We start from the raw sequence: 27,607 nt of genomic DNA on the forward strand, positions 1-27,607 counted from the left end.
CACAGGGTTGTTGTGAGGAGAAAATGGAGATGAGGTGAAATATGCACACCACCTTGAGCTCCATGAAGGAAAGGAAATAATCAATAACCCAGAATCACGACAGCAGACGGAGCTCACGTCCTGCTGATAATAATGAAGATCCCATTATGCTATTTTCCACATTAAGCTCTCTTTTCTTACTATCCCTGCCCATGTTAAAATTCTTTAACACCTATTCATGTTCTGTGAACTGTTCACTCTAATCCCTCTCTGACAGTGTGTCCTGAAATTATGAGCAGACAAATATTAGACCAGTGTGGGGTACTGATTAGAGGGGTCAGAGTGTTGGACTAGGGTTCAAATCCCAATTCAGCCATGAAGCTCCCTGGGTGACCTCGGGCCAGTCACTGTCCCTCAGCCAAGCCTACTTCACAGGGTATTTGTGAGGATTAAACGGGGATGAGAGAACCATGCACATCACTTTGAACAATTTAAGAGGAAAAGGTGGTATATAAAGAAATAAATTTCAGAAATGTAAAGGTAAGAAGCCCAAGTCCGAAATAAGCCATTGCCTGCCTGTTAGAATTCCTGGTCTATGGTTGCAATCATGGGATTGTTGTCTATCACATGACGGTGTATGTTTTGACTCCACAGAGTGGGAAGTGACGGAGACAGGATGTTTGTGTTCCTGTGTTCCGTGAAGTGGTCCTTTTTATCTTTGGTGTCTGATGCTAGAGAGAGAGAGGGAGCCATGCTGCAGTGCTCCGTGTGTGTTTATATGTAAATAAAGTAGATTAGCCAAAATGCTGAGTTGCTGAGGTCTGTCATGCAAGTTGCGCAAACTCTGCAGATCCCTAAGTGTGCCGGTCGCTGTGATGTTTGGGCTAAGAAAGCTTTTGAAGCTCCCAAACGGAAGACCAGGAGGGAGGCAACATGCTAGTCAGGCATGCGTTTCTGCCAGGGTCCTACTGAAGTGCAGGCTGAACTCCTGACAGTAAACACAGCACTTCCCCAAAGAAAAGAGAATGCTCCCATGCAAAGCGCTGACTTGGCCACACCAAGAGTTCTTTTAGATCACATCATCTCAGAATCTTGGAACAGGTTATATGAAGAAAACATTGTGCTAACATGAACCTTGGGACTTGCTCAGGTCACTGAAAGCCAACTCAAAACAGAGATGTTGTACTGCACTGCGTGGGCAGGGCTCTTAAGTCTGCAGGGAAGACCAGCAGAACAGCAAAATAATCAATACGTGCCTCACTCGGATCAGAGCCTTAAGAAATTCTCTATAAATTCTCACAGAATCAGACATTCTAAACCCAAGTGGTATCTAAGAGCCTGGTCTTATATCCTTGATGAACGGCTGAGACCCTACCTGCTCTCAGAAAGTCTCACCAGAGTGGTGCATGCTCTAGTTATCTCCCGCTTGGACTACTGCAATGCGCTCTATGTGGGGCTACTTTGAAGTTGACACGGAAACTACAACTAATCCAGAATGAAGCGGCTAGACTGGTGACTGGGGGAGGCCGCCGAAACCACATAACACCAGTCTTGAAAGACCTATATTGCCCCCAGTACGTTTCCGAGCAGAATTCAAAGTATCGGTGATGACCTTGAAAGCCCTAAACAGCCTTGGTCCAGGATACCTGAAGGAGCGTCTCCACCCCCATCATTTTGCCCAGACACTGAGGGCATCCCGTACAGCATGAGCATGCGCGTCAGCCCATACGGTTGCTGTGCAAGAGGCAGGCTATATGGAAGCCTGTATGGACAGTGGATGGGAGCGGCAGCCTGTATGGACGCTGCGCAAGCTGTGCCCATATGGACTGCTCATGCATTCTGCCACTGATCTACTGCCAGGGGGAGGCAGGGGCCATCTTGTCAACCGGCAAAGAGTGGCGCCCAGGGGTGAATGAAGTGGGGGGCAGAGGGGATGGGCCGCCCCAGATGCCACTCTTTGCCGGTTGGTAAGATGGCCCCTAGTGATGTATGGAAGTGAGAGCTGGACCATAAAGAAGGCCGATCGCCGAAGAATTGACGCTTTTGAATTATGGTGCTGGAGGAGACTCTTGAGAGTCCCATGGACTGCAAGAAGATCCAACCTCTCCATTCTGAAGGAAGTCAGCCCTGAGTGCTCACTGGAAGGACAGATCCTGAAGCTGAGGCTCCAAGACTTTGGCCACCTCATGAGAAGAGAAGACTCCCTGGAAAAGACCCTGATGTTGGGAAAGATGGAGGGCACAAGGAGAAGGGGACGACAGAGGACGAGATGGTTGGACAGTGTTCTCGAAGCTACAAACATGAATCTGGCCAAACTGTGGGTGGCAGCAGAAGACAGGAGTGCCTGGCGAGCTCTGGTCCATGGGGTCACGAAGAGTCAGACACGACTGAATGACTAAACAACAACAAAGATGGCCCCTGCCCCCCCCCCCCCGGTAGATCGGCTGAATGCGTGAGGTGTCTGTATGGGCTGCCGCTCTCGTGCACCGTCCATACAGGCTGCCTCTTGCACAGCGACTGTATGGGCTGGTGCGCGTGCTCATTCCGTACAGGATGCCACACATGCGCAGTCTGTACGGGATGCCACTGGCGCAGCAACCTGTACAGTCGTCATGCAAGTGACAGCCCGTACAGACCCCGTACAAGTGGCAGCCTATACGGCTGCCACGTGCAAGCAGCAGCCCGTACGGAGTGCGCCATGTGCGGGATCCTGTACAGACTTTGCATGTGCAGCATCCCATACGGTTGCTGCTCATTATTATTATATGAGTGGAACTGACCTGGCTTTGCCCAAGCATGGCTATAAAAATATAAGCTGGAAAGCCCCTCTATAACAAACTAGCCATCAGGACAGATGATGATATTATTATTGCTGAAGAGCAAGCAGGATTTAGGCTGGGCAGATCCACCCTAGATCATTGCTTTGTCCTAGCACATCTCAGAGACAAGTATGCTAAGAAACCTCATGGTGTGCTTTACGCAGCCTTCATCAATTTGAAAGCTGTATCATGCCCCTAAATTGGCCACAAAACCCATCTTAATTTGATTATATGCAGATGATGCAGTTATTCTATCCCAAACAAAAGTAGCCCTAAAAAGACCTATGAGAACATTTTCAGGATACTGCCAGAGAGAGAATAGCTGACTGTGAATTACAAGAAAACCAAAGCCATGGTTTTCTCAAGAAACTATAGATGGCGCATGGACAACCAGCTAATTGAACAGGTCAAAGTTTTCAAATATCTTGGCCTTATTTCCCAGTCTACAGAGTCATGGGGAGCACACCAGAAATTTGCAAAAGAAAAAGCATCCGAAAGCACCAAAATTCTGACATGCTTCTTCTACACAAAAGGTGGTAAACGTATACCATCGGTCCTGAAAGTGTTCCAAGCTAAACCCCTAGCACAGTTATTGTATGGGGCTCAGATTTGGACAGGCACTCACCTTGGATCTACGGAAGCTGACCAATCAAAGTTCTTAGGGCAAATTTTCTCTGTACCACCCTGTGTCCCAAACACCTCATTACAGCTAGAGGCTAATCTTCCCTCGGTAGAATTATGGGTCTGGCGTAGGACACTTCACTATTGGCTTCGCCTAAACTAAAATCCCCCCGGTCCCTAGTGCTGTAAGATTGTCACAAGAGCCCCTGGACTAAAATTGCCTATCAAAAACTTCACTCTTGTGGGTTATCACCACAACAGCTACTCACTTTGGGTTTTAGTAAAGCAAACAGTCTAACTTGTCAGAGCCTAAATGATATTGAGCGCCACAATAAGGAAATTTTGCCCATGGTATGATTATTTTCCACCTTCCCATTTCGACTCTCTGGCACCCTATCTGCATAACCTAGCAATTCTAAAATATAGACGCGCTTTTACTCTCGCAAGTTTGAATGTCTTGCCCTTGGCTGTACTGAAGGGATGATTCCAACAGATTCCACACGAAAAACGCTTATGTGGAAATGGCAGTACCGTGGAGATGGCATCCCTGTGGAGCTGGCAGTACTGAATCGGTGGTGCATGCCCTTCTGGCTTGCACTCTTTATAAAGACTTGAGGAATGAGGTTATCACCCCTCCTTTATTGTCCATTCCAGGTCACCCAGCCACAGCCACTCTGCCCTTTCTCTTGGCAGATCAAGATGAGCAGGTGACAGCAAAGGTGGCAAGGCTTTTAGCTGGGGCAATCAGAATAAGATCCACTATTTGACTATTGATTCAAAACCCGAAAATGTATTTTATATAATTGACTTTTTACTCCTATTCTTTGTATATCGTATTGTTGTTTTATTGCTATGGCTAATGCAAACAAAGATTCATTCATTCAATATAAGCTGGGGTTTTATTGGCATGTGGTGAGCTTTCTAAAACGATCATTTATGATAATCTCAAATCAGTGGCGGCAAAACGGGGGGAAATATGAGCGGCTACATCTGTTCTCACAGGGAATGCCTGTCTCCAGATTAACATGTAAGAAACGATTGAAAACCAGGTGACAACAGCTGAGCTGAAGCAGGTTCCACCACACAAGGATTCCCGAGAACAGCACAGGGAAAGAACCCCCCCCCCCCGAAGTCTCAGGCCTTAAAGCAAGGAAGGTCAAGAGCCGTTGGAAAAGCTTTCAGAAGCTGCCTAAGAATTAGAAGTGCCCATCAACTGAATATCAGTACAGATATTCAGATATGTGGTCAAAGAAGGTAACTGCCTTTCACAGTTTAATGGCTGCCAATTTGTTACTAGGCCAAGTCCAAGGTTTTACTATGGCTATATAAAGCCCTTGGTGCTCGGAACCAGTTTTCCTTGAGAAAGCACCTTGCCCCATATTTGCCTATTTGACTGTTTCAACCTGCAGAACCTGCCCTCTTCTAAGTGCCGCTTAATCTTCATTCATTTGCAAGGAGCCAACGTTTCGGCATGGCAGCGCCTGTGCCCTAGAACTCTCTGCCAATAGACACGAGGCAGACACCTTTGCTGTAACATTTCAGAAACCTGCTTGCTGGTCACCTTTTTTTTAATCTCAGGCAGGAAGGTAAACGGTGTTTCCGTGCGCTCTGCCTTCCATCACAGTGTCCTGTTGCGCCAAACGCGGTTTAGTCCTGCTGGCCACATGACCTGGAAAGCTGCCTGTGGACAAACGGGGGTTCCCTCGGCCTGACAAGCGAGGTGAGCGCTGAACCCCATAGTCGCCTTTGACTGGACTTAAGCGTCCAAAGGTCCTTTACCTGTTACCTTTTTTACCCAGGCATACAAATTAGTTACCTATATTCATTGTTAAACATTTCATTGATTCTTATCAGTGTTTTGATAATTATTTTATGCATATTTAATTGTTCTGTGAATTACAGCTGGCTGCATCTTACTATTTTATGATGTACGAAACTTAGAGAGCTTTGTGATCCAGTGGTTTTTAATACTTTATAAATTAATTCACTAGCATTGGCCCAAATTATTAAGATTATAGCAAGTTATCCCTCTGATCCGAGGCTGGGAAAAGGGCACTTGGCTGCTCGGCCCTCTAGCTGCTTCCTGCTAGAAGTCAGTAACAGAAATTGGGAAGTTTTTTCTAGTTTCTTATATGACAAAGGCACCACCCTGTGCTGGCTTTTAAGTGCTCCATTTCCTCATGTACCCTTGATTCCAATTTTTAAAGTTTTACTTTAGCAAAGTAATTGTGTAGCCTGAAGAATAAGGCTCCTCCTTACCTTGATCATCTGAGAGAGGTCACCTGCATCTGCCAGTTCCAAGACAATGTTAAGCTCATTGTCCTCAATAAATGAATCCAAATACTTGATAATGTTGGGGTGGTTCAGTTGCTGCAAACAGACAGAGGAGAAGGACAATCACTGTATGAATGTACAGAACACCAGGGTGCCATGATGGGTCACAGGGAGGCAAGAGTCTGATGGGGGGCTTCTCAGTGTCACCAACTCCCTCAAAGTTAGGGGGAAATCCATGAGGGGTTTTTAAACCATATTATCAGAAAGTCCACTTGTGCCGTATGAGAAAAATACAAGAACCTTATTAGAGAACAAAGCCCCGCGGTGGCTATCACCATTAGAAGCGCTGTCAGTAGAAATAACTAATATGGAAAAGGTATGGGCAACATATAGAGAATTGTTAATTGAGGAGGAAGAAAATCAATTAATGTAAAAAAAAAATTGAACATATAAGACACTTGTTAACTGATTGGCTCCAATATCATCAATTAAATGACATTTTAGGCTGGATAAAGGAGCTGGTTTTGGTAAAGAATTTTCAAGATTGCAGAGAGAACTGTTGGAAAATAATGAAAAATTTCTGTATAAATTGGGGCTGGAGTAGAAAACAAAAGATGAGGAAGTAAAATCTGTAATGATTCATTGGGCAAAAGATGTGGGACATAACATACAAATTACCTCAGTAGAGAATGGTACAGCTTTATTGAATACATTAAAGAACACTGTAAGAGTTTAAAAACATTAGCAGGATTCACATAATGCTTGTAATTTAAATTAACAAAGGATAAAAATGGAGTATAACAAAGTTAGATAAAGTAATTAGAGGCAGTTAAAAGGGGAAGAATTGGGAGCGGTGGGAGGAAGTCCTGGGGTTCAGGGAACCCCATAAAGGTATTGACATGAATATGATTTTGTGAAAATAAGTGTATATGTCTGTATATATATGTATGTGTCTGTTTAAAAAAGTATGTTTTCTTTTTGAAAATATGAAAAAATATAATAATAATAATAATAATAATAATAATAATAATAATAATAATTGTACCTTGATACGGTTTTTATTTCTGTATGTTGTCTTGAGTGTCCTTCACTACAAAAAGCTAGTAATCATTATTTAAAAAAAAAGTAAGTGTAGCATCACACTCATACTAAAAATGAGGAACAATCATCTCCAGAATATGATCAATTTGGAATAAAATGAACACCAAAAAAGATTTCTCACCTACATCTTGTAGGCTTAATATGGACATGACAAACAAGGAGGTTTTGTGGGCGTATGAGGACCTCACAATGCTTATTTCATGTGCCCCAGTCAAACAGCTACCACAGAGGAATTGGAGAGTCAGTTGCATAAACAATTGGAAATGATTATGTTGATTGGGATATTATTTGCCTTTTTTAAAATAGATAAATACATCTGTTAATATTTATATACTGTTGATTGATATTACATTAACATTGCTAGGTATAACCTGTTAATATTTTTTGATGGAAATTGGTTCTAGCTTTGAATTTCTATTTGTTGTAATTTTTGCTGTTAACTTTTATGAACCTGCTTGTTATAAAGCAGCATCACAATATTAAATCAAACCAAAAAGGCAAGTTCTGACCTTTTGGATACTGCCCAGAAAAGGAGGGTCTAAAATAAATCCTCACCAAGCAGCTATGAAACTACAATTTTGCCAAGAACACTTTAAGTGCCGTCTCATGCACCCGAGTGCCTTCCTTTCCAGTCACAATTCTGGCCAGCTCCTTATTATGTCTCCCGCTATTGTGTGCTTCATTAAATGCAGCTTTCCCACCCAGGCATTCAGGACCAAACTCTGCCTCCAGAGCTCCCTGCTCAGACTCATGCTCTTTCCAAGCAGCACATTTATCTGGAGCCCCTGCACCCACAAGAAACAATGCCAGCGAGTGCATTTGTATACTAATAGGGTTGTTTGAAATTTCTGCCTTTTGACATGGGGGGGAAAAACCCGCAGAACCTTCACTCCGGCTCCATCCTCTAATGCACATAAACACTCTGGCTCAGGCGACTGCTACCCTCTCATTTTGTAAATGCTGCTGAAAAGTTTGATGGAAGCAAATGCCTGATGTATATGCAGAGCAACGCTGTCAGCGACAGGCATGCAAAAATGCAAGTGGCCACTAACGGGACAGAGTGATGCTGGCAGGCCAGCTGATGTTTAGAGCCACATTACTAGCTGCTTTTACTCTCTTTGCTGTTCAGAAAGTGCTCCTCATTCCCCCAGCCCACCCCCGCAGCCACGACTTTTTAGAAGGTCTAATTCCCAATGACTAAGGTTTCCTCGATTAACGTAGTAGGCATAAAAGTTTAAGGCAAAATTTAAAACTGGTTATTCTTTCACGGAATCGTGGAATATTGTAGAGTTGGAAGGGAGGGACCACAAGGGTCATCTAGTCCAACCCCCTGCAATGCAGGAATACTTTGCCCAGGGTGGGGCTTGAACCCACAACCCTGAGGTTAAGAATCTCATGCTCTACCAACTGAGCTATCTAAATTTATTCTCCCCTGTCTCTAAATAAGAAACAATATGTTGTAACACAGTAATTAAAGCAGCCCTTGCTTCTTCTTTTCTGTAAATGACAATCTTGTTCTAAGTACAATGCACAGAAAATGTAAATACAGGTTTGGTGCATGAAGAGGTGGAATCCAGGGACACAGAATGAAGAGTCTTGCAGGGATGACATTCCCAGAAGGAGAGGTGCTACAAGGCAAGCTTATAGACCAAAAGAGATTCATGTACACCTCTCTGAACCACCCACACGCCCAAAGACCCCAGACGTGAACCACAGGCTTGCTACTTCACTGAGATGAGGTCTTCACCTTTTCTGACTAATATGTTTAGATTATATCAGAATGGCTCTATCTATTGTAATGACTGAATGCTTAAAAATGGTATACTTCCTTTTAAACAACTGAAAAATATGTTTCTTCATTTGTGACAAAAGATGCAACTTTATATATAACCACAAGTAATCATCATAAATATGATTGCTCTTATTGTAAGCCTAACTATCTCTATCTGTGTTTAAAGTGAGAGGCATTTCCTGAAACAATAGCAAATAAAGCAAACCAAATAATACCCAACTTGTTTAATTGTACAGATGAAAAACTGAAGTTTCAAAGCATACTTCAGAGCTGTGCAGGCGACACTGTGTGTGTGTGTTCTGTGTCTCAGGGCAGAGAGTAGTTGGGAGTTAATGGTAGAACTTTACTTCTTTCCATAGAGCAACCCTGCAATACATCCCAAAGACTGCAGAACATAAGCTAACTTGTTTTCTCTTGGATAAACTGTACAAGTATGAAATTTTTGCATAAGTATACATTATCCCTACCTCTGCTTTTGTACAGCGTAGCAAAACAGCCTTCAGTCTGCATATATTTGTAAGAGCAATTGTCCAGGGAGCCATCAATTAACAAGAAATGAGTTGCAGATATTTATTTGACATGTTATTAGCTGTGCAGGACCGATCAAAGCGCATTCCAATTGCTGATGCTGACAGACAGACTGAAGCAGTCCCCTTGCCTCTAAACAAATCCTTGAACAACTCTGCCCTCCTAGACTCTGTGGGAAAAATCTGGCACCTGAACCAAATTATCAAAAAACGCTGACCTGCATCATGTCATTAAAAACTGCATCTCAAGTTGACATTTAGATCTTTGCTGTGGTATGTTCATCTCTTCAGAGCTGAATTATATACATCTTGGGCAAAATCTGTCAGATTTCGTTGGAACTTTCAGTCAAAAACTTGGATACATTTGAAAGGAATGCCCGATAGGCAACAACTACTAATGGATCCCTCATGCCTTTGCAACGCAATATTATTTATCAAACTGACTTTCTACCATGCTTTGAGCAGCATGCATGCAAGTGTCTGACCACTTGTAAACCACTCGTAAAACGAGTTTGTAGGCAGCTGCAAATCCACCAGTGTCCTGCAAGGCAAGTACCACAAACCAAGCCCTTGTCAGTCATTCTAGAAAAGAAAAATGATCAGACTTGGTACCAGGAGTCTTGGGTACTGAAGAAAAGGATGCTGCAGATAGTGGGTGTCTGGCTAGCACAGCAACTTCCATCCATCAGAAACGCCTTCCTCAGGCCAAGCTGACCTCTCAGTTCCAAGCTCAAGAAACGATGGGCCAGGATTGGAGAGCAATGACAAGTCATCCCATTGGTCCTACACAACAGGAACTCGCTGCCTGTGCCATACAGCTCCACAGCACACTGTTTCTACAGATGCCAGTGCTCAGAGATTGCCGGCCTCCTTCTCACAACCTGAATCCCTCTGACTCCCATGTGCCTCCAACTATGCTGGGTCTATTCCATTTCATTCACTACTGGTCCTAAATGGGGTCACTGTGCCCCTGGAGGACCAGGTGCGCAGCCCGGGAGTCATTCTGGACTCACAGCTGTCCATGGAGGCGCAGGTCAATTCTGTGTCCAGGGCAGCTGCCTACAAGCTCCATCTGATACACAGGCTGAGACCCTATCTGCCCGTGGACTGTCTTGCCAAAGTAGTCTCGCTTGGACTACTGCAATGCACTTTATGTGGGGCTACCTTTGAAGGTGACCCAGAAACTACAACTAATCCAGAATGTGGCAGCTAGACTGGTGACTGGGAGCGGCTGCCGAGACCACATAACACCGGTCTTGAAAGACCTACATTGGCTCCCAGGATGTTTCCAAGCATAATTCAAAGTGTTGGTGCTGACTTTTAAAGCCCTAAATGGCCTCGGCCCAGTATACCTGAAAGAGCGTCTCCACCCCCATTGTGCAGCCCGAACACTCAGGTCCAGCTCCGAGGGCCTTCTGGCGGTTCCCTCCCTGCGAGAAGCCTAGTTACAGGGAACCAGGCAGAGGTCCTTCTCGGTAGTGGCACCCGCCCTGTAGAATGCCCTCCCACCAGATGTCAAAGAGAAGAAAACTACCAGACTTTTAGAAGACATCAGAAGGCAGCCCTGTTTAGGGAAACTTTTAATGCTTGATGCACTATTTTATTTTAATATTTTGTTGGAAGCTGCCCAGAGTGGCTGGGAAAACCCAGCCAGGTGGGTGGGGTATAAATAATAAATTATTATTATTATTATTATTATTATTACTACTACTACTACTACTACTACTACTACTGTCATGGACCAATTTATCTGCATGCTGCTCTGGTAAATTCCACTAGCACTACCTAGATCTTTGTGTAAGAACTCTCTCAATTCAGTTTAGACTCCTTCCTTGCGAAACCTGGCAGCATCCCAGCAACTTAACCCATCACCTGTCCACAAGCTTTCCTAATGCCCGAGTGAAAAATAATAGAAAGCTGTAGACATTAAACTGCTTTGGAAATATATGCAGAAAAAGTAGGGTGTAAATTATTTAACTCAAAATAAGACACACATTGCGCTTGTTCTTTTCATAGTTCAAAAACCATCATTCTGCAATGCCTTGAAGTGTCATGTTCCAGCCTAACTCCCACTTTGTGCAGGGGAACCTTGGCCAAACAAGGACAATGGTTAGGGAATGCAGGTGAAGCCAGAGAAGGAAGGAAAATGCCTTCAGAAAATACACAGGGAACCAGAGAAGAAAGTGCTAATTATTCCAGTGTATCATCTTTCCTCATTTCTGTCTTCACAGCCCAGCTAATATAGCATTCACAACTTAACATCTGGCTCCCTGGTAAGCTTGGCACAGGGAGATCTGCAGTTGCCTCTGGACATCTTATACAGTAGGGATGATAATTGACCATCTCAATTCCCCTGTCATTCTGAGGGTTTTGATTTCACTTCTCCTTGATTCTAACATATGTGGACATAATGTTCTGAATATATCTAGCACCATATGGGAGACTCTTCCCCTCCACCTTCACTCAAGCCTTATTTTGTATAGAGCGCTACAACACCCAAAGGCATTACTGATTATCTTCACTTTGTTTGGTTTGGCATTCTTTGCTCTTTCCTCACTCTACGTTTACCAGCTCACACAGAACAGCTCTGATGTAATCTCATCTTATGGCTAATCTAGCAATGAAGCTGCATGGAGTCCAAATACTGGTTTAGAGCCAGAATAGAGTCTCATGCCTTCTTCCAAGGAAAGAAAAGTATGGAAGAAGCACACCTCCTCAACTCTGCACTGACACAGAAAGGGGATCATTTCAGTACAAAACAAAAAGATTATGCTCCCTTCATCAAAAGCATACAAATCTTAAAGATAACCCTCTATTGCCATTCTGCAACACACACACACACACACACACACACACACCATCCAAAAAAGGAGGAGTTAAGTACAATAGTGGGAGATCATAGACTGCTTCAAGGGCCTCTCACCACACACCACTTTTCTCAAGTTACACCAGAAAACAATAATCTTTTCCACTCCCAGATAATCATCAAAGGTCTGGAGAAATTCTTACCTTCAAAAGGTCTATTTCTTTAATGCAATCTTGTCTAGCCTTGGCATCCATCATTTCAAATATCTTCAAAAGGAAAGAGAGTTACATGTTGAAAGTCAAGCAAAAAATATGGATGTTTAAGATTCTAGATCATCCCTAAATTATCTTATCTCCTGGGCAACCATGACCTTTCTAAAGCTCCCTAGTTTCTTGGGGTTCTTAAGAATGAAAAAGACCTGCAAACAAAGCAGAAACTGTAGCACCAGCATTTAGCACATAAATACAACTGGATAAAGTATTATTAAGTTTGTTGTTTTCTCATCAATTTGTTGACCTTAATAAACACAAACAAGCAAACAAACCACACAAACCAAAGTAATTACATTAAACTGTATAGATAAATGTGTATCTTAAGAATACGCTGAAAAGTGCCAAGGAAATGAGTACAAATAATGATCTAAGACTTTTTGGGTTACACAATTAGACTCTCCTTTTCTATTGATAAAATAAATTGCCTTCTTTTGCATATTCCTCTGCACTAATTAAAAGCAAAGAGGCTTAGATATTCATCCTAATAATCAGAGGGCTATTCACTATTTTATAGGAGAGTAGCTTGGGTATACTAAAGAGATACCCAAATTAGGCCCATGTAAAATCAAAATCCAGCCTACAGCATATGGTAGAAGGGAGCCAAAAATATTAAAGATTGTAACATTTTATACAACAAAGAAGGTAGGCTTCTGGTTCATGGCCAACTCCACAAATGGATATCTATAAGTAGCTGCTGTCTGATCCATCCACAGGTAAAAACAGTTCCAAGAAGCAAAGAGGTACACGACTTGCCCATTTGTGCCACCAAGAGGCACATTCATCCAATCTTACTTGGGTATTCCGATGCTCACCTGTACTTTCTTTAATGCCACTGGTTTTCTGTCCAGAAGGCAAGTAGCCTTGTAGACTTCACTGAATTGTCCTCGTCCAATTTTCTTCTCTATCTGAAAGTCTGCTAAGGTGCAGCGATAAGGGTATGAAGTCAGATGCCTCTGTTTGAGGAGAAAAAGAGGATAGTGGGTTAAATGAAAACATATATTCCTACTACCATAATGCTATACTAAATCAGAAGGCAACTGAAGCAGAGCTCTTCCACTAGATCAAACCTCCCCCAGCAAAAGTATTTCAGAGCCACCTATATCAGGCTGACCTGTGAAAGGAAGATAGATGCCTATAAAGGTGAGCTATAGTGCTATATGCTTGTAAGAGTGGTTTGTGGCATTATTTCTGGGAGGGACCATAGACAAATGGTACAGCATTCTGCAAACAGGGTTTCAGGTCAACTCTATGGTACCACTATGTAAAAGGGATCACTGGAAGGAGACTCTGGAAAGACTTGTGTATGAGACCAGGGAGAGCTGCAAGCTAGAGCATACAGTGCTGGGTTGGATCAAAGATAGCTCCCTCCAGAAGTTGCTGGATTACAACTCCCTAACCACTGGCCATGCTCACTGGGACTGATAGGAGTGGGAGTCCAATATCTGGAGGGAACCACTTTGGCTACCCCAGAGCTAGGTGGACCAACCTACCAACCAAGACAGTTTCAAATGTTGCCTCCACAGAATCTTTCAGTGGCTATTTATTTATTTATTTAGCTGTAAGTCAGGAAATGTTGTTGTTAACCTTGCTTTTCAGTTCCAAAAAATGGCTCCCAGAGCAATTTACAAAGGAATTTTTTTTAAAAAAGTAAAACAAGAAAAACAAGAAAAATGGTAAATAAGAATGAAAACAGCAAAGCAACAACATATGAAAAACAGAGATTAAGAACTAGTCAGAAGCTGTAAGAAACAGAGTGAATGAACTCTGTACTGCTGTACAAAACTTATGATTTACTAATGTCTACTTTAAACCACCCCCTGAAAAAACAACTGCCCCACATCCTCTCAAATGTATTCAGATCCTTCACTATTCAATATCCTGAGGGATTTTGGACTTGAGAGCTTTTAACTGTAAATGGCACCAACTTTGTCATGGTGTTTCCTGCTATGAAAACAAGGGTTTCCCCAAAGCAAACGGTAACATTTTTACAGTATAGTAGGAGATACAAGATCCACATTCCACTTCACAAGATGCACCATTTTTAGCAGAATTTACTGAACCAATCAGTATTCAATACTGTTTTGGAAAGCCCTTGCCTCAACTGTTGTGCGGGCTTCAGGAAGGATGCCTGAGATTCCAGCGCTGGCATGAATCAGTAACTGGACAATAGGAACTACTGCAGAGATGGAAAGGTCCTGCAAAGCTCAATGATTCTGAACTGTGCTTTCAAAGCTGGGTGCAGGCTTAGAAGCTGGAACGGGAGCAGGGATAACCACATCCCGTGTAGCTAAGCCAGAATCTGGTATGTCAGATGAAGCTCAAAACATCACAGCTTTTTTTGACAACAAAGATGAGGAGCAGTAACTTCTACACAGAACTTTATATGCACTATGCAATTCTATCATCATACAACCCCACCACCCACTCCAATATATAGTCCAGTAAACAGAGGATGCAACAAGGTATCATAATTATGCATAAAAGGCTTGAAATACGCAATATATAATGATAACATTCTCATGCACATCAGTACATTAAAGGAATGCCAAGAGCAGTTCTCTGCTGCCTTCTGCACCTGAAAAAACAAAACACGGGAGCAGAACAGCATCGTTTCCTGCAGACAAGTTCTCACTTCTTGCAATATGGCTCAGCCACAGAAGTCGGCTCACCAAGCCCCATTAATGCTGGGAAACGACCGGACACCTCAGCTGATAGACTCTGGCATCCGCCAAGGCTACAGCTGCACATTTACATATGCAATGACCTAGATTTGCATTTGCTATCACAACCTATCAGACCTAATTAAAGCAATGGAGCCAAAGAGAGGATGTAAAATTATAGCATGAACAAAAGGAGCATATCCAGGTCAGACCAAAACATGCCAAAACTTCCGTATTTATTAGAGCAGGCCATTTTCCCGCCATGTTTAGACAGTTATTAGTAAAATATTGTGTCCACAGCAGACACGCTTACAGTCTAAATGGGGGGTGGGAGTGGTAAAAAGAAAGAGAAATGCTAGGCCACAAAATCAACCCACTGCTTGTCATCCAAACCGTCTACAGTCATGGGCTGCTCTTCTAAATTTTCTCCTGCGGCCAAAGAAAGGATACCTAACAGCAGACAGAAGGCACCATGTAGGGATGAGAGGCAGTAACTTGTTTTGGCTGAGGACACCTCAGATGACATAAAGAGCTGTAACTCCACTCTCCACTGGAAGCCACCAGCGGGCCAAAGAAGAAGAAAGACCTCTCCTCTCTGTCTCTGAAGCGATCAGAGGTGGCGGGAGAGAAAAGAAGGGGGCTTGGAGGAAGTTCACCCTTTGGCACAATGGTCTCTGAGCCCAAGTCTTTCTGCCCTCCTACCATCAACCCATGTAGGAGTCAAGGGCAGCTGCCCCCCTCTATCAAGTACAACATCGAGATACTTAACTAACTGACCAATCACATCGGTTCTGCCCCCCTAACAAAATTCCTGTCCCCTCAACAAAGTCCTGCCCCCCCCCCAACAAAAATCCTGGCTACCCCCATGGTGAAGGGATTCCCCCCCCCCAAAAAAAAGTGCTTTCCCCCCTTTCTTCTATGAAGTTGAACCTCCCTGAATAGTTCACAAGGTCCCAGTGCATCATTTATTTAGTTCCAAATTCACCATAAATTTGATCCAATATCAGTTACTCTAAAGTCTGATAAAAATAAAAGGGTGTTCACCAATATGAGGATGATACCCAGCTCTACCCCTCATTTACACTGGAACCAGTGAAGGTGGTGAAGGTCCTGTGTGAGTGTCTGGATGCAGCTGGAAGATGTATGGAGGTTAACAAATTGAGGTTGAATCCTGACAAGACAGAAATACTGTTTCTGGAGGATGGGGGTGGGCAGTGGGGGTGGGGGACTCCTGGTCCTGAACGGGGTAACTGTGCCCCTGAAGGACCAGATGTGCAGCCTGGGAGTCATCCATGAAGGCACAGGTCATTTCTGTGTCCAGGGCAGCTGTCTACCAGCTCCATCTGCTACGTGGCTGAGACCCTTCCTGACCGCAGACTGTCTAGCTGAAGTGGTGCATGCTCTGGTTATCTCTCGCTTAGACTAGTGCCATGCGCTCTACATGGAGCTACCTTTGAAGGTGACCCGGAAACTACAACTAATCCAGAATGCGGCAGCCAGACTGGTGATTGGGATTGGCCGCTGAAACCATGTAACACCAGTCCCAAAGGATCTACGTTGGCTCCCAGGACATTTCTGAGCATAATTCAAAGTGTTGATGTGGACCTTTAAAGCCCTAAACCAGGGGTAGGCAACGTTTTTTGAGGCTGGTCTGGTCCACTCCCCGGCAGACCTCTCAGTGAGCCAGAGCGTGCATGCCCGTTCGTGCGCTCAAGCTATTTCCAGCACACTTCCGGGACAATGGAGCGCACGTGCGCATGCTATTACCAGTGCTCTTCCAACCCAGAAGTTGGTCCCCGCGGCGAGAAAAAAAATAGTGCTGAAAAAAACACACGGAATCTCCACGCTGATCCACGGAACAGCCATGGGCCGGTTCCAGGAAGCTCATGGGCTGGAACCGACCCATGGGCCTTAGGTTGCCAACCTCTGCCCTAAACAGCCTCGGCTCAGTATACCTGAAGGAATGTCTCCACCTGTTGTCTAGTCTAGACATGGAGGCCCAGATCCAAGAACCTTCTGGTAGTTCCCTCACTGCGAGAAATGAGTTACAGGGAACCAGGCAGAGGGCCTTCTTGGCAGCAGTGGCAGTGGAACACTCTCCCATCAGATGCCCAGGAAATAAAGAATCATACAACTAATAGGAGACATCTGAAGGCAGCCCTGTATCTGGAAGTTTTTAATGTTTGATGTTTTATTGTGTTTTTAGTATCCTGTTGGGAGCCTGCTCAGAGTGGCTGGGGCAACCAGTCAGATGGGCAGCTTAATAATACGGAAACTGTATGTTGGTACACAATTGAAAGTTGGCAAAAATACTTCATTGTGTCACTGTGGTACATGTTTATGTGCCAGTACTGGGAAGGCTGAAATACCTATTTTTAAAACTAAGGCAAGAGGCTGAATGTCTGCCTGAGCAGAACACACCACAGTACAGAGCCAATTAAAGGCATCTGTAAGGTGCACCTGACCTGCCTTGTCAGCCTCATAACATGCTTCCAGCCTACACCATCTGCACTGACGCCGCATGGGAATTGGTGAAGCCATGGTGTAGCATGGTGTTACCACACTGAATATTGCAAGGCATTTCATCTTGGAGAAAAGTGTATGGGCAGAAAGCATTTATTGGGCACCATGAGTGTTGTCTACTCAACAACTTTGCTCACAACATGAGGTCTGCAGCTAAAAAAATAAAAAATGCAATTGCACAAAATAAAGCCACAGCTGCTATCCATGAACGCAACAATATTTCTCAACTGATTGGGAAGCATGAATAGAGCAAGTATCATACCATTAAACCTCCTCAGGGACAGTCCAGTTGCTCCACAAGAGAGAGCACACAAATAGATATGAGAACAAGCAGATATAAACACACATTAACACTGCAAATTCTGGCAGAATACATGCCTTGCCTGCAAAGGTTTCTAGGTTTAATCCATGGCATCTCCAGCTAAAAAGAAATCTGCAAAGAAGACTGAAAACACTCTTCTCAAAATCAAATTCATTGGATTCAAATGATAGATTGGGAGAGACTATGGAAGAATGACGTGAAATTTACGGCCTATGTTTTACTTAAAGAGAATTATATGAAAATATTATACATATGGTACCTAATTCTGGTTAAATTAGCAAAAATGTATAAAACAAAAGATAATATGTGTTGGATATGTAAAGCAGCGGAGGGCACTTTTTACCACATGTGGTGGCAATGTAAGGTTATTTTAAAAAAGGGAAATGATATATAATGAATTGAAAAAAATGTTCAAAATAACATTCGTTAAAAAACCAGAAGCATTTTTATTAGGTATCACAGGATTGGACATACAGAAAAAATACAATACTTTGTTTATGTATGCAACAATGGCCACTTGCATATTATTAGCACAACGCTGGAAAGAAGAGGAAGTCCCCACTAAAGAAGACTGGCAAACTAAGTTAATGGAATATGCGGAAATGGCTAAATCAACTGGGAGAATTAGAAACCAAGAAGACAATAAATTTAAAAAGGAATGGGGAATGTTTACTGCATATACAGTGGTGCCTCGCAAGACGAAAAGAATCCGTTCCGGGAGTCTTTTCGTCTTGCGGTTTTTTCGTCTTGCGAAGCAAGCCCATTGACGGAGTAGCACTATTAGCGCTATTGGCTAAAAAAGGGCAAAAAACAGCTTTTTAGGGGGGGGATTAGCGGTTTTGCTGCTAAAATGCTTTTAGCAGCTTAGCGATTCAGAATAAGGGGTTTTGGAGCAAAAAAAAAAAAAAATCGATTTTTTTTTTCATTTTTTGTCTTGCGAAGCAAGCCCATAGGGAAATTCGTCTTGCGAAGCGCCTCTGCAGACGGAAAACCCTTTCGTCTTGCGGGTTTTCCGTCTTGCAAGGCATTTGTCTTGCGGGGCACCACTGTATACAAAAGCAATGCATAAAAGTTAATACATTAGCAGGATTTTTTCAAAAAATGCTTGTAATATTATAGATAAGGTATAAAATTGGAAAGAAATGAGGTAAAGAATTTATGGACATGCATGAACAACATAGAACAAGGGAACTGAGGCGAGGGTGAAGGCAGGGGATTCAGCGCGCCCCAAGCTTCTGGGTGCCGGCAAGCTCTCCGCTAGTTGTGGGAGAGCTGTGTCTCCCACGGCTAGCGGATAGCTTCCTGAAGCCTGGAGAGCGAGAGGGGTCGGTGCGCACCGACCCCCCTCGCTCTCCAGGCTTCAGCGAAAGCCTGCATTCGCCCCATAGGACGCACACACATTTCCCCTTCATTTTTTGGAGGGGGAAAAGTGCGTCCTATAGGGCGAAAAATACGGTATGTTTTCTCTTTTTTATGTGATGTTTTGTTGTTGTAAAAATTATAAAAAAGGGGGAAAAGAAAACGCTCTTCTCTGCTGAAGACCCTGGAGGACTGCTGCCAGTCAGAGTAGAGAGATGGGCATATCACCTGTCCTGGAATAAGACAGTTCCACATATATCAAAACTGAACAAAGGAAACCACAATGTCTTAAGTTAACATGAACACTGTGAAACAGAAAACCAAGCTGTGGAGTTCCTTGATGTTTTATCGTGTTTTTAATATTCTGTTGGGAGCTGCCCAAAGTCGCTGGGGAAACCCAGCTAGGTAGGTGGGGTATAAACTACTACTACTTATTATTATTATTATTACTACTACTACTACTACTACTAGGGACACGGGTGGAGCTGTGGGTTAAACCACAGAGCCTAGGACTTGCTGATCAGAAGGTCGGCGGTTCGAATCCCCGCAACGGGTGAGCTCCCGTTGCTCGGTCCCTGCTCCTGCCAACCTAGCCATTCGAAAGCACATCAAAGTGCAAGTAGATAAATCGGTACCGCTCTGGCAGGAAGGTAAACAGCGTTTCCGTGCGCTGCTCTGGTTCGCCAGAAGCGGCTTAGTCATGCTGGCCACATGACCTGGAAGCTGGACGCTGGCTCCCTCAGCCAGTAAAGCGAGATAAGCGCCGCAACCCCAGAGTCAGCCACGACTGGACCTAATGGTCAGGAGTCCCTTTACCTAATTATTATTACTATTATTATTATTTCAGGAGCCATTTTTATTTAAGTCTCACTTAAGGCAACACTAACTAAAATTAATTTGTTGCATTAGCTTCAAGCACTAAGAAATGGCTTGATAAAAGTATCAAACCAAATTAGTAGGCAGCAAGAATAATAGAATGCAGATTTTAAACATTTTCCCCATTAGAAATGCCAACGAATTTTGAATTATTGCCACCTTTAGATAAGAAAATTCTCTCCATTCCAACCTACACCAATGCAGTGTGGGTCTGACAACAAACTGGCAGCAATTCTAGTTATATATTCACTTACTCTAATTAGAAAACTTCTAAATAGAAAGTTCTATTGTGAGTCATAAGGAAAAGGTTAACTATAACACTAAATATAAATACTGCAGACGAGCAGCAAGGGATGTTTCTAAACCACCTCTTCAAGTCTTCCGGGACGTGTATGCAGCAAATTGTGGCACGTAACCAATTTATCTGTCAATGTTGCAACTTTATTCCCTTTCCCAAAAGTGGTTCCCCAACTCTGTATATGAAAGCCCACAAACAACTACTACTCCCACTTTTGCATAATCATTTAGAACGCAAGAAGTCTATGTGCTTGTGATGTATGTTTGGTGGACAATGTGACAGTTAATGTGAAAGGCATGTTTTGCCTTTCAGAACAAAAACCAGAGTTGCAATGGATCACAAAAGTTACGTCCAGTGGTACCTTGGTTCTCGAACAGCCTAGTTCATGAACAACTTAGAACCTGAACGTCTCAAACCCGGAAGTGAGCGTTCCAGTTCTCAATACATATATATTTTTAAGTTGAACGTGTCCTGAGCTTCCATTTTTAGTGTTGCACTTCCGTTTAGAGAGAGAGAGAGAGAGAGAGAGAGAGAGAGAGAGAGAGAGAGAGATATCGAAAGATCGTGCTGATTGGGGTGGTGGGAAGAAGCATTTTAGGGGTAGTTTTTCAACAGCCTGGAACGGATTAATCCGTTTTGCATTACTTTCTATGGGAAAGCGCACCTTGGTTTTGGAATGTTTTGGTTTTGGAACGGACTTCTGGCACGGATTAAGTTTGAGAACCAAGGTACCACTGTATAGTACCTGAATTCTGTAAACCAGCCTTCCCTCCAGATAATATTGGGCTTCAACTCTCACTACCCTGCACCCCTGGCTCTGCTGGTTGGGGCGGATGGGGGTTGCAATCCAAAAACATGCAGAGGGCACCAGGTTGGAGCAGGTTGCCTTAGGCATTCTCAAAACTCACCCATCTTTTTTGTTGTTGTTATGAATGTTGACTTTAAGAAAGTTATTGTTCTACAGCATATCAGAATGTTATAGATGAAATCCAGTACAAATGCAATCAAGATACAAATACAAAAGTAAGCAAGCCCAATAATTTCAAATAGCCATACTTGGTCATAGTTTGTTTAGTTCTAGGAATTTGTAGTGCACTGTTCAGTGTGCAGTCCCAGGGGAGGAACTCTATCTCTGGAGGAAGGTTCGATAATAGTTTTATCCGACACTGATTAACCATTTTGCTAAAATTTTACAGTAAAAGATCCTTAATCACCAGTCATAAGATCTAATCAAAACATGGACAGAAGATGAAAAACAGATGACCTAATCCTGGCACTGACCTAAACCAGTCATTGGGAGACCAAAATACCCTCTGATAAGGAAGACATCCCATGCTTCTGGCTATGGAACTGTTCTGATAAACAGTGGTGCCATTTAAAAGGATTATCATCTGACTTTTCAGGAACCCCATACTTATGAAGGCTATTCCTAAGACATTTTCTCTCTGCTGAGTATAAAATAACCCTATTTGCTTTTTGAAAAGTTCTCTCCACAGTCTCCCCAAAACGATCTTTTAAAATAACTTAAATCCATTTTGTGATCTGAGTGGTGCTAAAATATTTTAACGTCTACCAAGACAATCACATTTTGAAGTACAACAATGATTGCACAATTGATATATTCTTATACATCTTGAGCTAGTTTGCTAAAATGACTCTTATTTCCTCCCTCTGGAACACCCTTCCATCGGATGTCAAGGAAATACAGAACTACACAACATTTAGAAGACACCTGAAGGCAGCCCTGTATTGAGAAGTTTTTAATGTTTAATATTTTATTATGTTTTTCTATGTGCTGGGAGCCATCCAGAGTAGCTGGGGCAATCCAGCCAGATGGGTAGGGTATAAATAATAATAAAATTATTATTGTTATTGTTTTATTGTTATGGTTATTATTATTCCAGGAGAAAAAATGGGACAATTATTTCTGGTATCTTCTCTCCTTACTGCCCATTGAGACAAATGACACAAAATACCTGACATATCAATCAGACCAACTCCATTTTCTCAATCAACAATCTTCTCTAAAAAAAATAAAAATCAGCTCCTGTTAACGTCAATTCAATAATGTGTAGTGATTCAGTTAACAATAATAGCTGTCATTTCACTCTTAATCTCTACAATATAAAGCATTAGGATTATAGTCAGCAATACAAAAACAAACTGTCAGAAACCCAGTCTGCCAAAATCTGTTAAGCTTTATCAAATCACAAATCGATCCACATTTAATAATGTAGCAGTAAACTACTGCAATCAATACGAACAAAAATGTATTCAAGAAGCTCAGTAAATCTAGAACAAGATCAGAAATAAGTAAGAAAATTCACTGAAAAACTGAAAGAAAAAAAAGAGCTCATCAGACACTGTCCGTCAAACATCCATGGAAGGCAATTCCACAGATTCCGGAGATTATCCGCTCCATTGCCTAATTCTTAGTACAGCCAAGTATGTTTCCTAAAATCCAATTGAAAGCGGCTTCTCAATACCTTAAACAGGAGCTCTGATCAATACATTATCCTCTTTAATAATAGCCTCCAAGAGACTCAAGAGCTGCTACCACATCATCCCCACCTTCAGTCTTTTCTCTTGTAGTTCCAGTTCTTTAAGCCTCTCTGCAGGACAAGCTTCCAAACCCTTAATCATCTTCATTGGTCTCCCTCCTCCATCTCCAGTCTTGAGTCCAAGAGTATAGACACAACTTTAACAGAGGCTGGAAGTGGCCAAAAATGCACTTAAAAATGACCACTTCTGACAATGATGCATCCTGTCAGGCCCGCAGGAGAAGACAGTATTAACCACTAATTACATTTAACTATGTCATTAGAAATTCCAACATGTGCTCTAAGAAGCCATGAATGTATCTGCTGCGTAAGAACACTTCCTAATCTTGTTCATGGAATAATTACATGGGCTCCATCCTGCCAAATGAGACTGTAATTAACCCTAATTGCTTAAAATGTAACTTGGCTAATTCAAGGAGATCAATTACTATTAAATGACTTAATATGACAAATTACTGCAGTAGGGGAGGGGGGGGCGTTCCACACAGGCTATTTCAACGCAGCACTGAGCACCATGTGTTCACAAGCAATTCATTGTTTTTTTCTAGATCTCATTGTTGTACTTCGCTTTTGCTCTCTTAATGAATTAGCTCAGCAATGAATGGCAGGACTCACAATCCAAATGTTACTGCTTTTCCAGGAAGAGCCTTGCCGGATTCATAATTCTGCAGTATTGATGGGCAACAGCAACCCAACGCTTAAGGAAAGCTAGTATTGCTTCTTCACAGTAGACCTCTTTAATATGCATGACTATACGCAATATGCAATACTACACTTAAGAAATGTGACATGGCCATAGAAAGAGAGATTGAACATTTATTACAACATCATCATTCCAGGCAGCTTCCAACAAAATATTAGAACACAAAAAAACCCCTCAAACATTAAAGACATCCCTGTACAGGGCTGCCTTCAGATGTCTTCTAAAAGTCAGATAGTTGTTTATTTCCTTGACATCTGATGAGATGAGAGGGCGTTCCACAAGGCGGCCACCACTACCGAGAAGGCCCTCTGCCTGGTGCCCTGTAACTTCACTACTTGCAGGGACGGAACCACCAGAAGGCCCTCGGCACTAGACCTCAATGTCCGGGCTAAACGATGGGGGTGGAAATGCTGCTTCAGGTCTACTGGGCCGAGGCCATTTAGGGCTTTAAAGGTCAGCACCAACACTTTGTATTGTGCTCAGAACCGTACTGGGAGCCGATCTAGGTCCTTCAGGACCGGTGTTATATGGTCTCGGCAGCCACTCCCAGTCATGAGTCTGGCAGCTGCATTTTGGATTACAGTCAAACCTCAGTTGTCAAACGTAATCGGTTCTGGAAGACTGTTCGACTTCCAAAACGTTTGACAACCAAGACGCAGCTTCCCATTGGATGCAATAGCTTCTTGCACTCAAGCGGAAGCCGCTTTGGATGTTCAGGTTCCGAAAAACACTTGAAAGCCGGAGCATTTACTCCTGGGTTTTCAACATTAGGGAGCCAAAATGTATGATAATGGAGGCATTCATTCGGGAACCGAGGTTTGACGGTAGTTGTAATTTCTGAGTCACATTCAAAGGTAGCCCCACGTAGAGCGCATGGCAGTAGTCCATCATAGCAATCCTGTGAGGCAGGTATGCTGGCAGGGACTAGCCCTTTTGTGTCTGGACGGGGATTTTAAACATGGGTTTCCCCAATCCAAGACCAACAAGCTTGTTTTCTCCTGCTCTGGAGGGCAGGACTCGAACCCATGGCTTCAAGTTACAAGAAATCCAACTAAACATCAGGAAGAATTTTCTGACAGAAGAGTTGTTCCATAGGGGAATAGATTTCCTCAGGAGACGTGGCCTCTCCTTCACTGGAGGTTTTTAGGCAGAGGTTGGGTGGCCACCTGTCCTGGTTGCTTTAGCCGAGATTCCTGCATTGCAGGCGGCTGGACTGGGTGACCCAGTTTTGTGACTCTAACCACTACACTACAGTGACTCCACAGTCGCATAAAGAAAAAGATTAGCTGGTATGATGTGGGAGGAACACTTGCTTCAAGCATTCTGGTCAGGAACTTCCCTGTTTTTCCACAAATAGATTTTGTAATGCTAATGGCATCCTAAATTTTGATAATAATTATTGATTTTAAGAGTTGTTAAATGTTTGAAGCAGAGGACCATGAGTAAGAAAACGGCTGCTTACTTGTGCATCATGCTGGTATTCCTGGCTTGCCACTTTGCAGAGCGGGCTGTTCTGGTCCCCCAGATGATGAGGATGACTGTGTTGTCCTTCCATAGTAACATTCCAGACTTTGCCTTTAAGCTCTGTGGAACCAAGAACACACCTGTGTCAAAGCAAAAGGCACCTACATGGCTGAACTCAAGCGGATTAGCAGGAAGAACCAGTAAATGTCACTATTCTCTGGTGATATACATACAACTTCACATTTGAACAGGAGTTCTTCCCTGTCCCCCCATCACAGGCAATTATCTGACCAGTATCACAAGCTCTACATCCCACAAGGACCATATTCTTGATAAAGAAGCTAGCAGAAACGTCTGCCTCTTCCTCTCTCACTGCCATTCTCTCCCTTTTGTCCTTCACTGCTTATAGCTGCTGCTAGCACCCAGGCCCCATGCTTCCTGGGATCCTCTGTGTGCGCACAGCCACGCAGGTGTGCAGTAAAATGGTACCTTGGGATGCCAACGGGATCCGTTCCAGAGCCCCATTCGTATCCTGAACAGAACATAAGATGCGACTGCGCGTCTGTGTGTGCGCGGGTCGCGTTTCGCCGCTTCCATGCATACGTGTGACGTCATTTTGACCATCTGCGCATGCACAAGCGGCAGAACCCGGAAGTAACGCGCTCCGTTACTTCCGGGTTGCTGTGGGGCGCAACCCGAAAATACTTATCCTGAAGCGTATTTATCCCCAAAGGATATATGGGGACTGGGCCGCTTTTACCATCACAAGAGGGAAGGGAGACCCTAGAAAGATAAGTACCAGTTTGTCACACATTTTCACAGAATACTGACCCAGGACCTTCCACATAAGGACATGAGAGGTTGAGGGCACTCGCTATATTCCAAGCACAGCAGGAGAGAAGCAAGGCATAGCAAGCATCTAACATTTCAATACAAACTTGCACATTCTTCTGAATGTCACAGAAGCAAAGGTTTGCCATTTTTAATTATTCCACAAAACCCTTATTTAAGTGCAACTGCTTATATAATGGTTACAGCTGTCAACGAGGGCAAATGCTAATTCCTGTCTGATGAGATAATGCAGAAAATGAAAGAACACCAAACATTACTTTTTTGACCATTAAAAAAACCCCATGTGACAGTCTAAACATATGGAGATTAGGCTACAATGACTGGATCCTCTTCTATGGTTACATTCATGAAATATATTAGCAGATGTGGTCCATGTTATTCTCTTCTGGTTCAAAGAAGAAGAAAGTAATACTGCCAACTTTAGCTGTGAGCAAACCTGTGACAATTCTGTGGCACCAGAATGACGCAACCCAGACAGAGTTGTGTTATGACTGATGTTAAACATGAGTTGCTCACAGACGCTTGTAATTGCAAGTCCTTCATAAAACTAACTTGCAATGCGACACATTCAAGCTACAATGCTTATGTCAACTTGGATTCTTCCCACTTGCCACTACCCTGTCATGCGCATGCCATGGCCAGGGGAACTTCACTGCACCATGAAGACACTTCTCCTTATCAGCCGGCGCAAAGATCCAACCGTGACACTTCCAAAGCACACTGCCGAGGCAGCTGGAAGATATGACCCCAAATCCCAGAGAAGCATCTACAGCTTCCCAGCAGTGGGAAATATTCCCCAGGCTTCTGTAAATTCCTTTCTAGAAATAAAAGTCTCCAGAGGCAGTCAGGATCAAGAGGGAAGCAGCAGTAACATTAGGGACACTTAGTAATGCCCCCCAGGAACAAGTCTGTAAAGCACTGACGTTAAATATTTTACTTCATACAGTGTACTAAAAGAAAGAATTTAAATTAATTGTGGGGTATCATTCTACAGCCCCATCCCTGGACTGTAGGCTTCAAAAACCATCTCTTCTCTGCTGCCTTTAGGCTTTGGTTTCAACATGGACTGCAAAAAATTGGCCCATTTGATTTTTCTTATAGTATTTTTAGCTTTATGCTGGTCACTTTTTGGATTATGGATTTGGATGTTTTATACTGTATAACAACAACAACAACAACAACAACAACAACAACAACAACAACAACAACAACAACAGAGAGGGAGACATTCTAGAGGGAAAGAGCCATGTTAGCTGTTTGTAGCAAGAACCAAGTTTTGTGGCACTTTAAGGATAAACACAGAACTGCAGTTTTTTAGGATAGCTGCCAAGTTGAGGTTCCACAGCCACAATAGTTTTGTTTGTTTTTAAAGCAGAGACTAGAGCACTAATACCATTTCTGAAGTTCCTCCAAAAAAAATCCAAGCAGATTTGTGTTGATAAAACTCAAAGGCAGTCCAGAGTCCACAGCTGGGTGACTAGAGAGAAGACAACCAGAATGCCTGCTTGGAAAACACTACACACTGCAACTAGAGTGATGGCAAAAGTGGTTCTGTTAGTCTACAAACCACCTGAAAGAGTCTCCTGGTACCATTTTCCACAGATGAAATACAGGTGGTGAAGAAGGTCCTCTTTCCCGTAGCTATTGCCACTTGGTAGGCTCAACGTTGAGCTCTAACCCGTGTTCGGTTCAGAACAAGTTTTTCACCCTGGCGCTCTAGCCAACTTTGCAATTGTTTCATTGCCCTCAGCTTCATGGAAAACTATGGGGCCATCTGCGCTCCATGCAACCGGAGAGG

At 43.2% G+C, this 27,607-nt stretch overlaps 1 protein-coding gene across 4 annotated transcripts in view; it reads right to left on the minus strand.

Moving 5' to 3' along the window:
- The window catches only part of NEK6 (NIMA related kinase 6), a 92,634-nt gene that overhangs the window by 31,024 nt on the left and 34,003 nt on the right, over nt 1-27,607 (minus strand). For 3 of the 4 annotated variants that reach the window (XM_083423140.1, XM_083423141.1, XM_083423139.1), the window contains 4 exons: nt 24,956-25,077; nt 13,004-13,144; nt 12,123-12,185; nt 5,679-5,789 (listed from right to left, as the gene is read on the minus strand). In XM_083423140.1, the coding sequence (XP_083279266.1) occupies nt 5,679-5,789; nt 12,123-12,185; nt 13,004-13,144; nt 24,956-25,048 (408 nt within the window). In that variant the 5' untranslated portion in view covers nt 25,049-25,077. Of the gene's footprint in view, nt 1-5,678; nt 5,790-12,122; nt 12,186-13,003; nt 13,145-22,800; nt 22,989-24,955; nt 25,078-27,607 lie in introns of those variants that run through there. The other variant, XM_083423142.1, reaches the window with a different exon arrangement.

This window comes from Podarcis tiliguerta (genome assembly GCF_965153285.1).
Source record: "Podarcis tiliguerta genome assembly, chromosome: Z".
Taxonomy (NCBI): domain Eukaryota; kingdom Metazoa; phylum Chordata; class Lepidosauria; order Squamata; family Lacertidae; genus Podarcis; species Podarcis tiliguerta.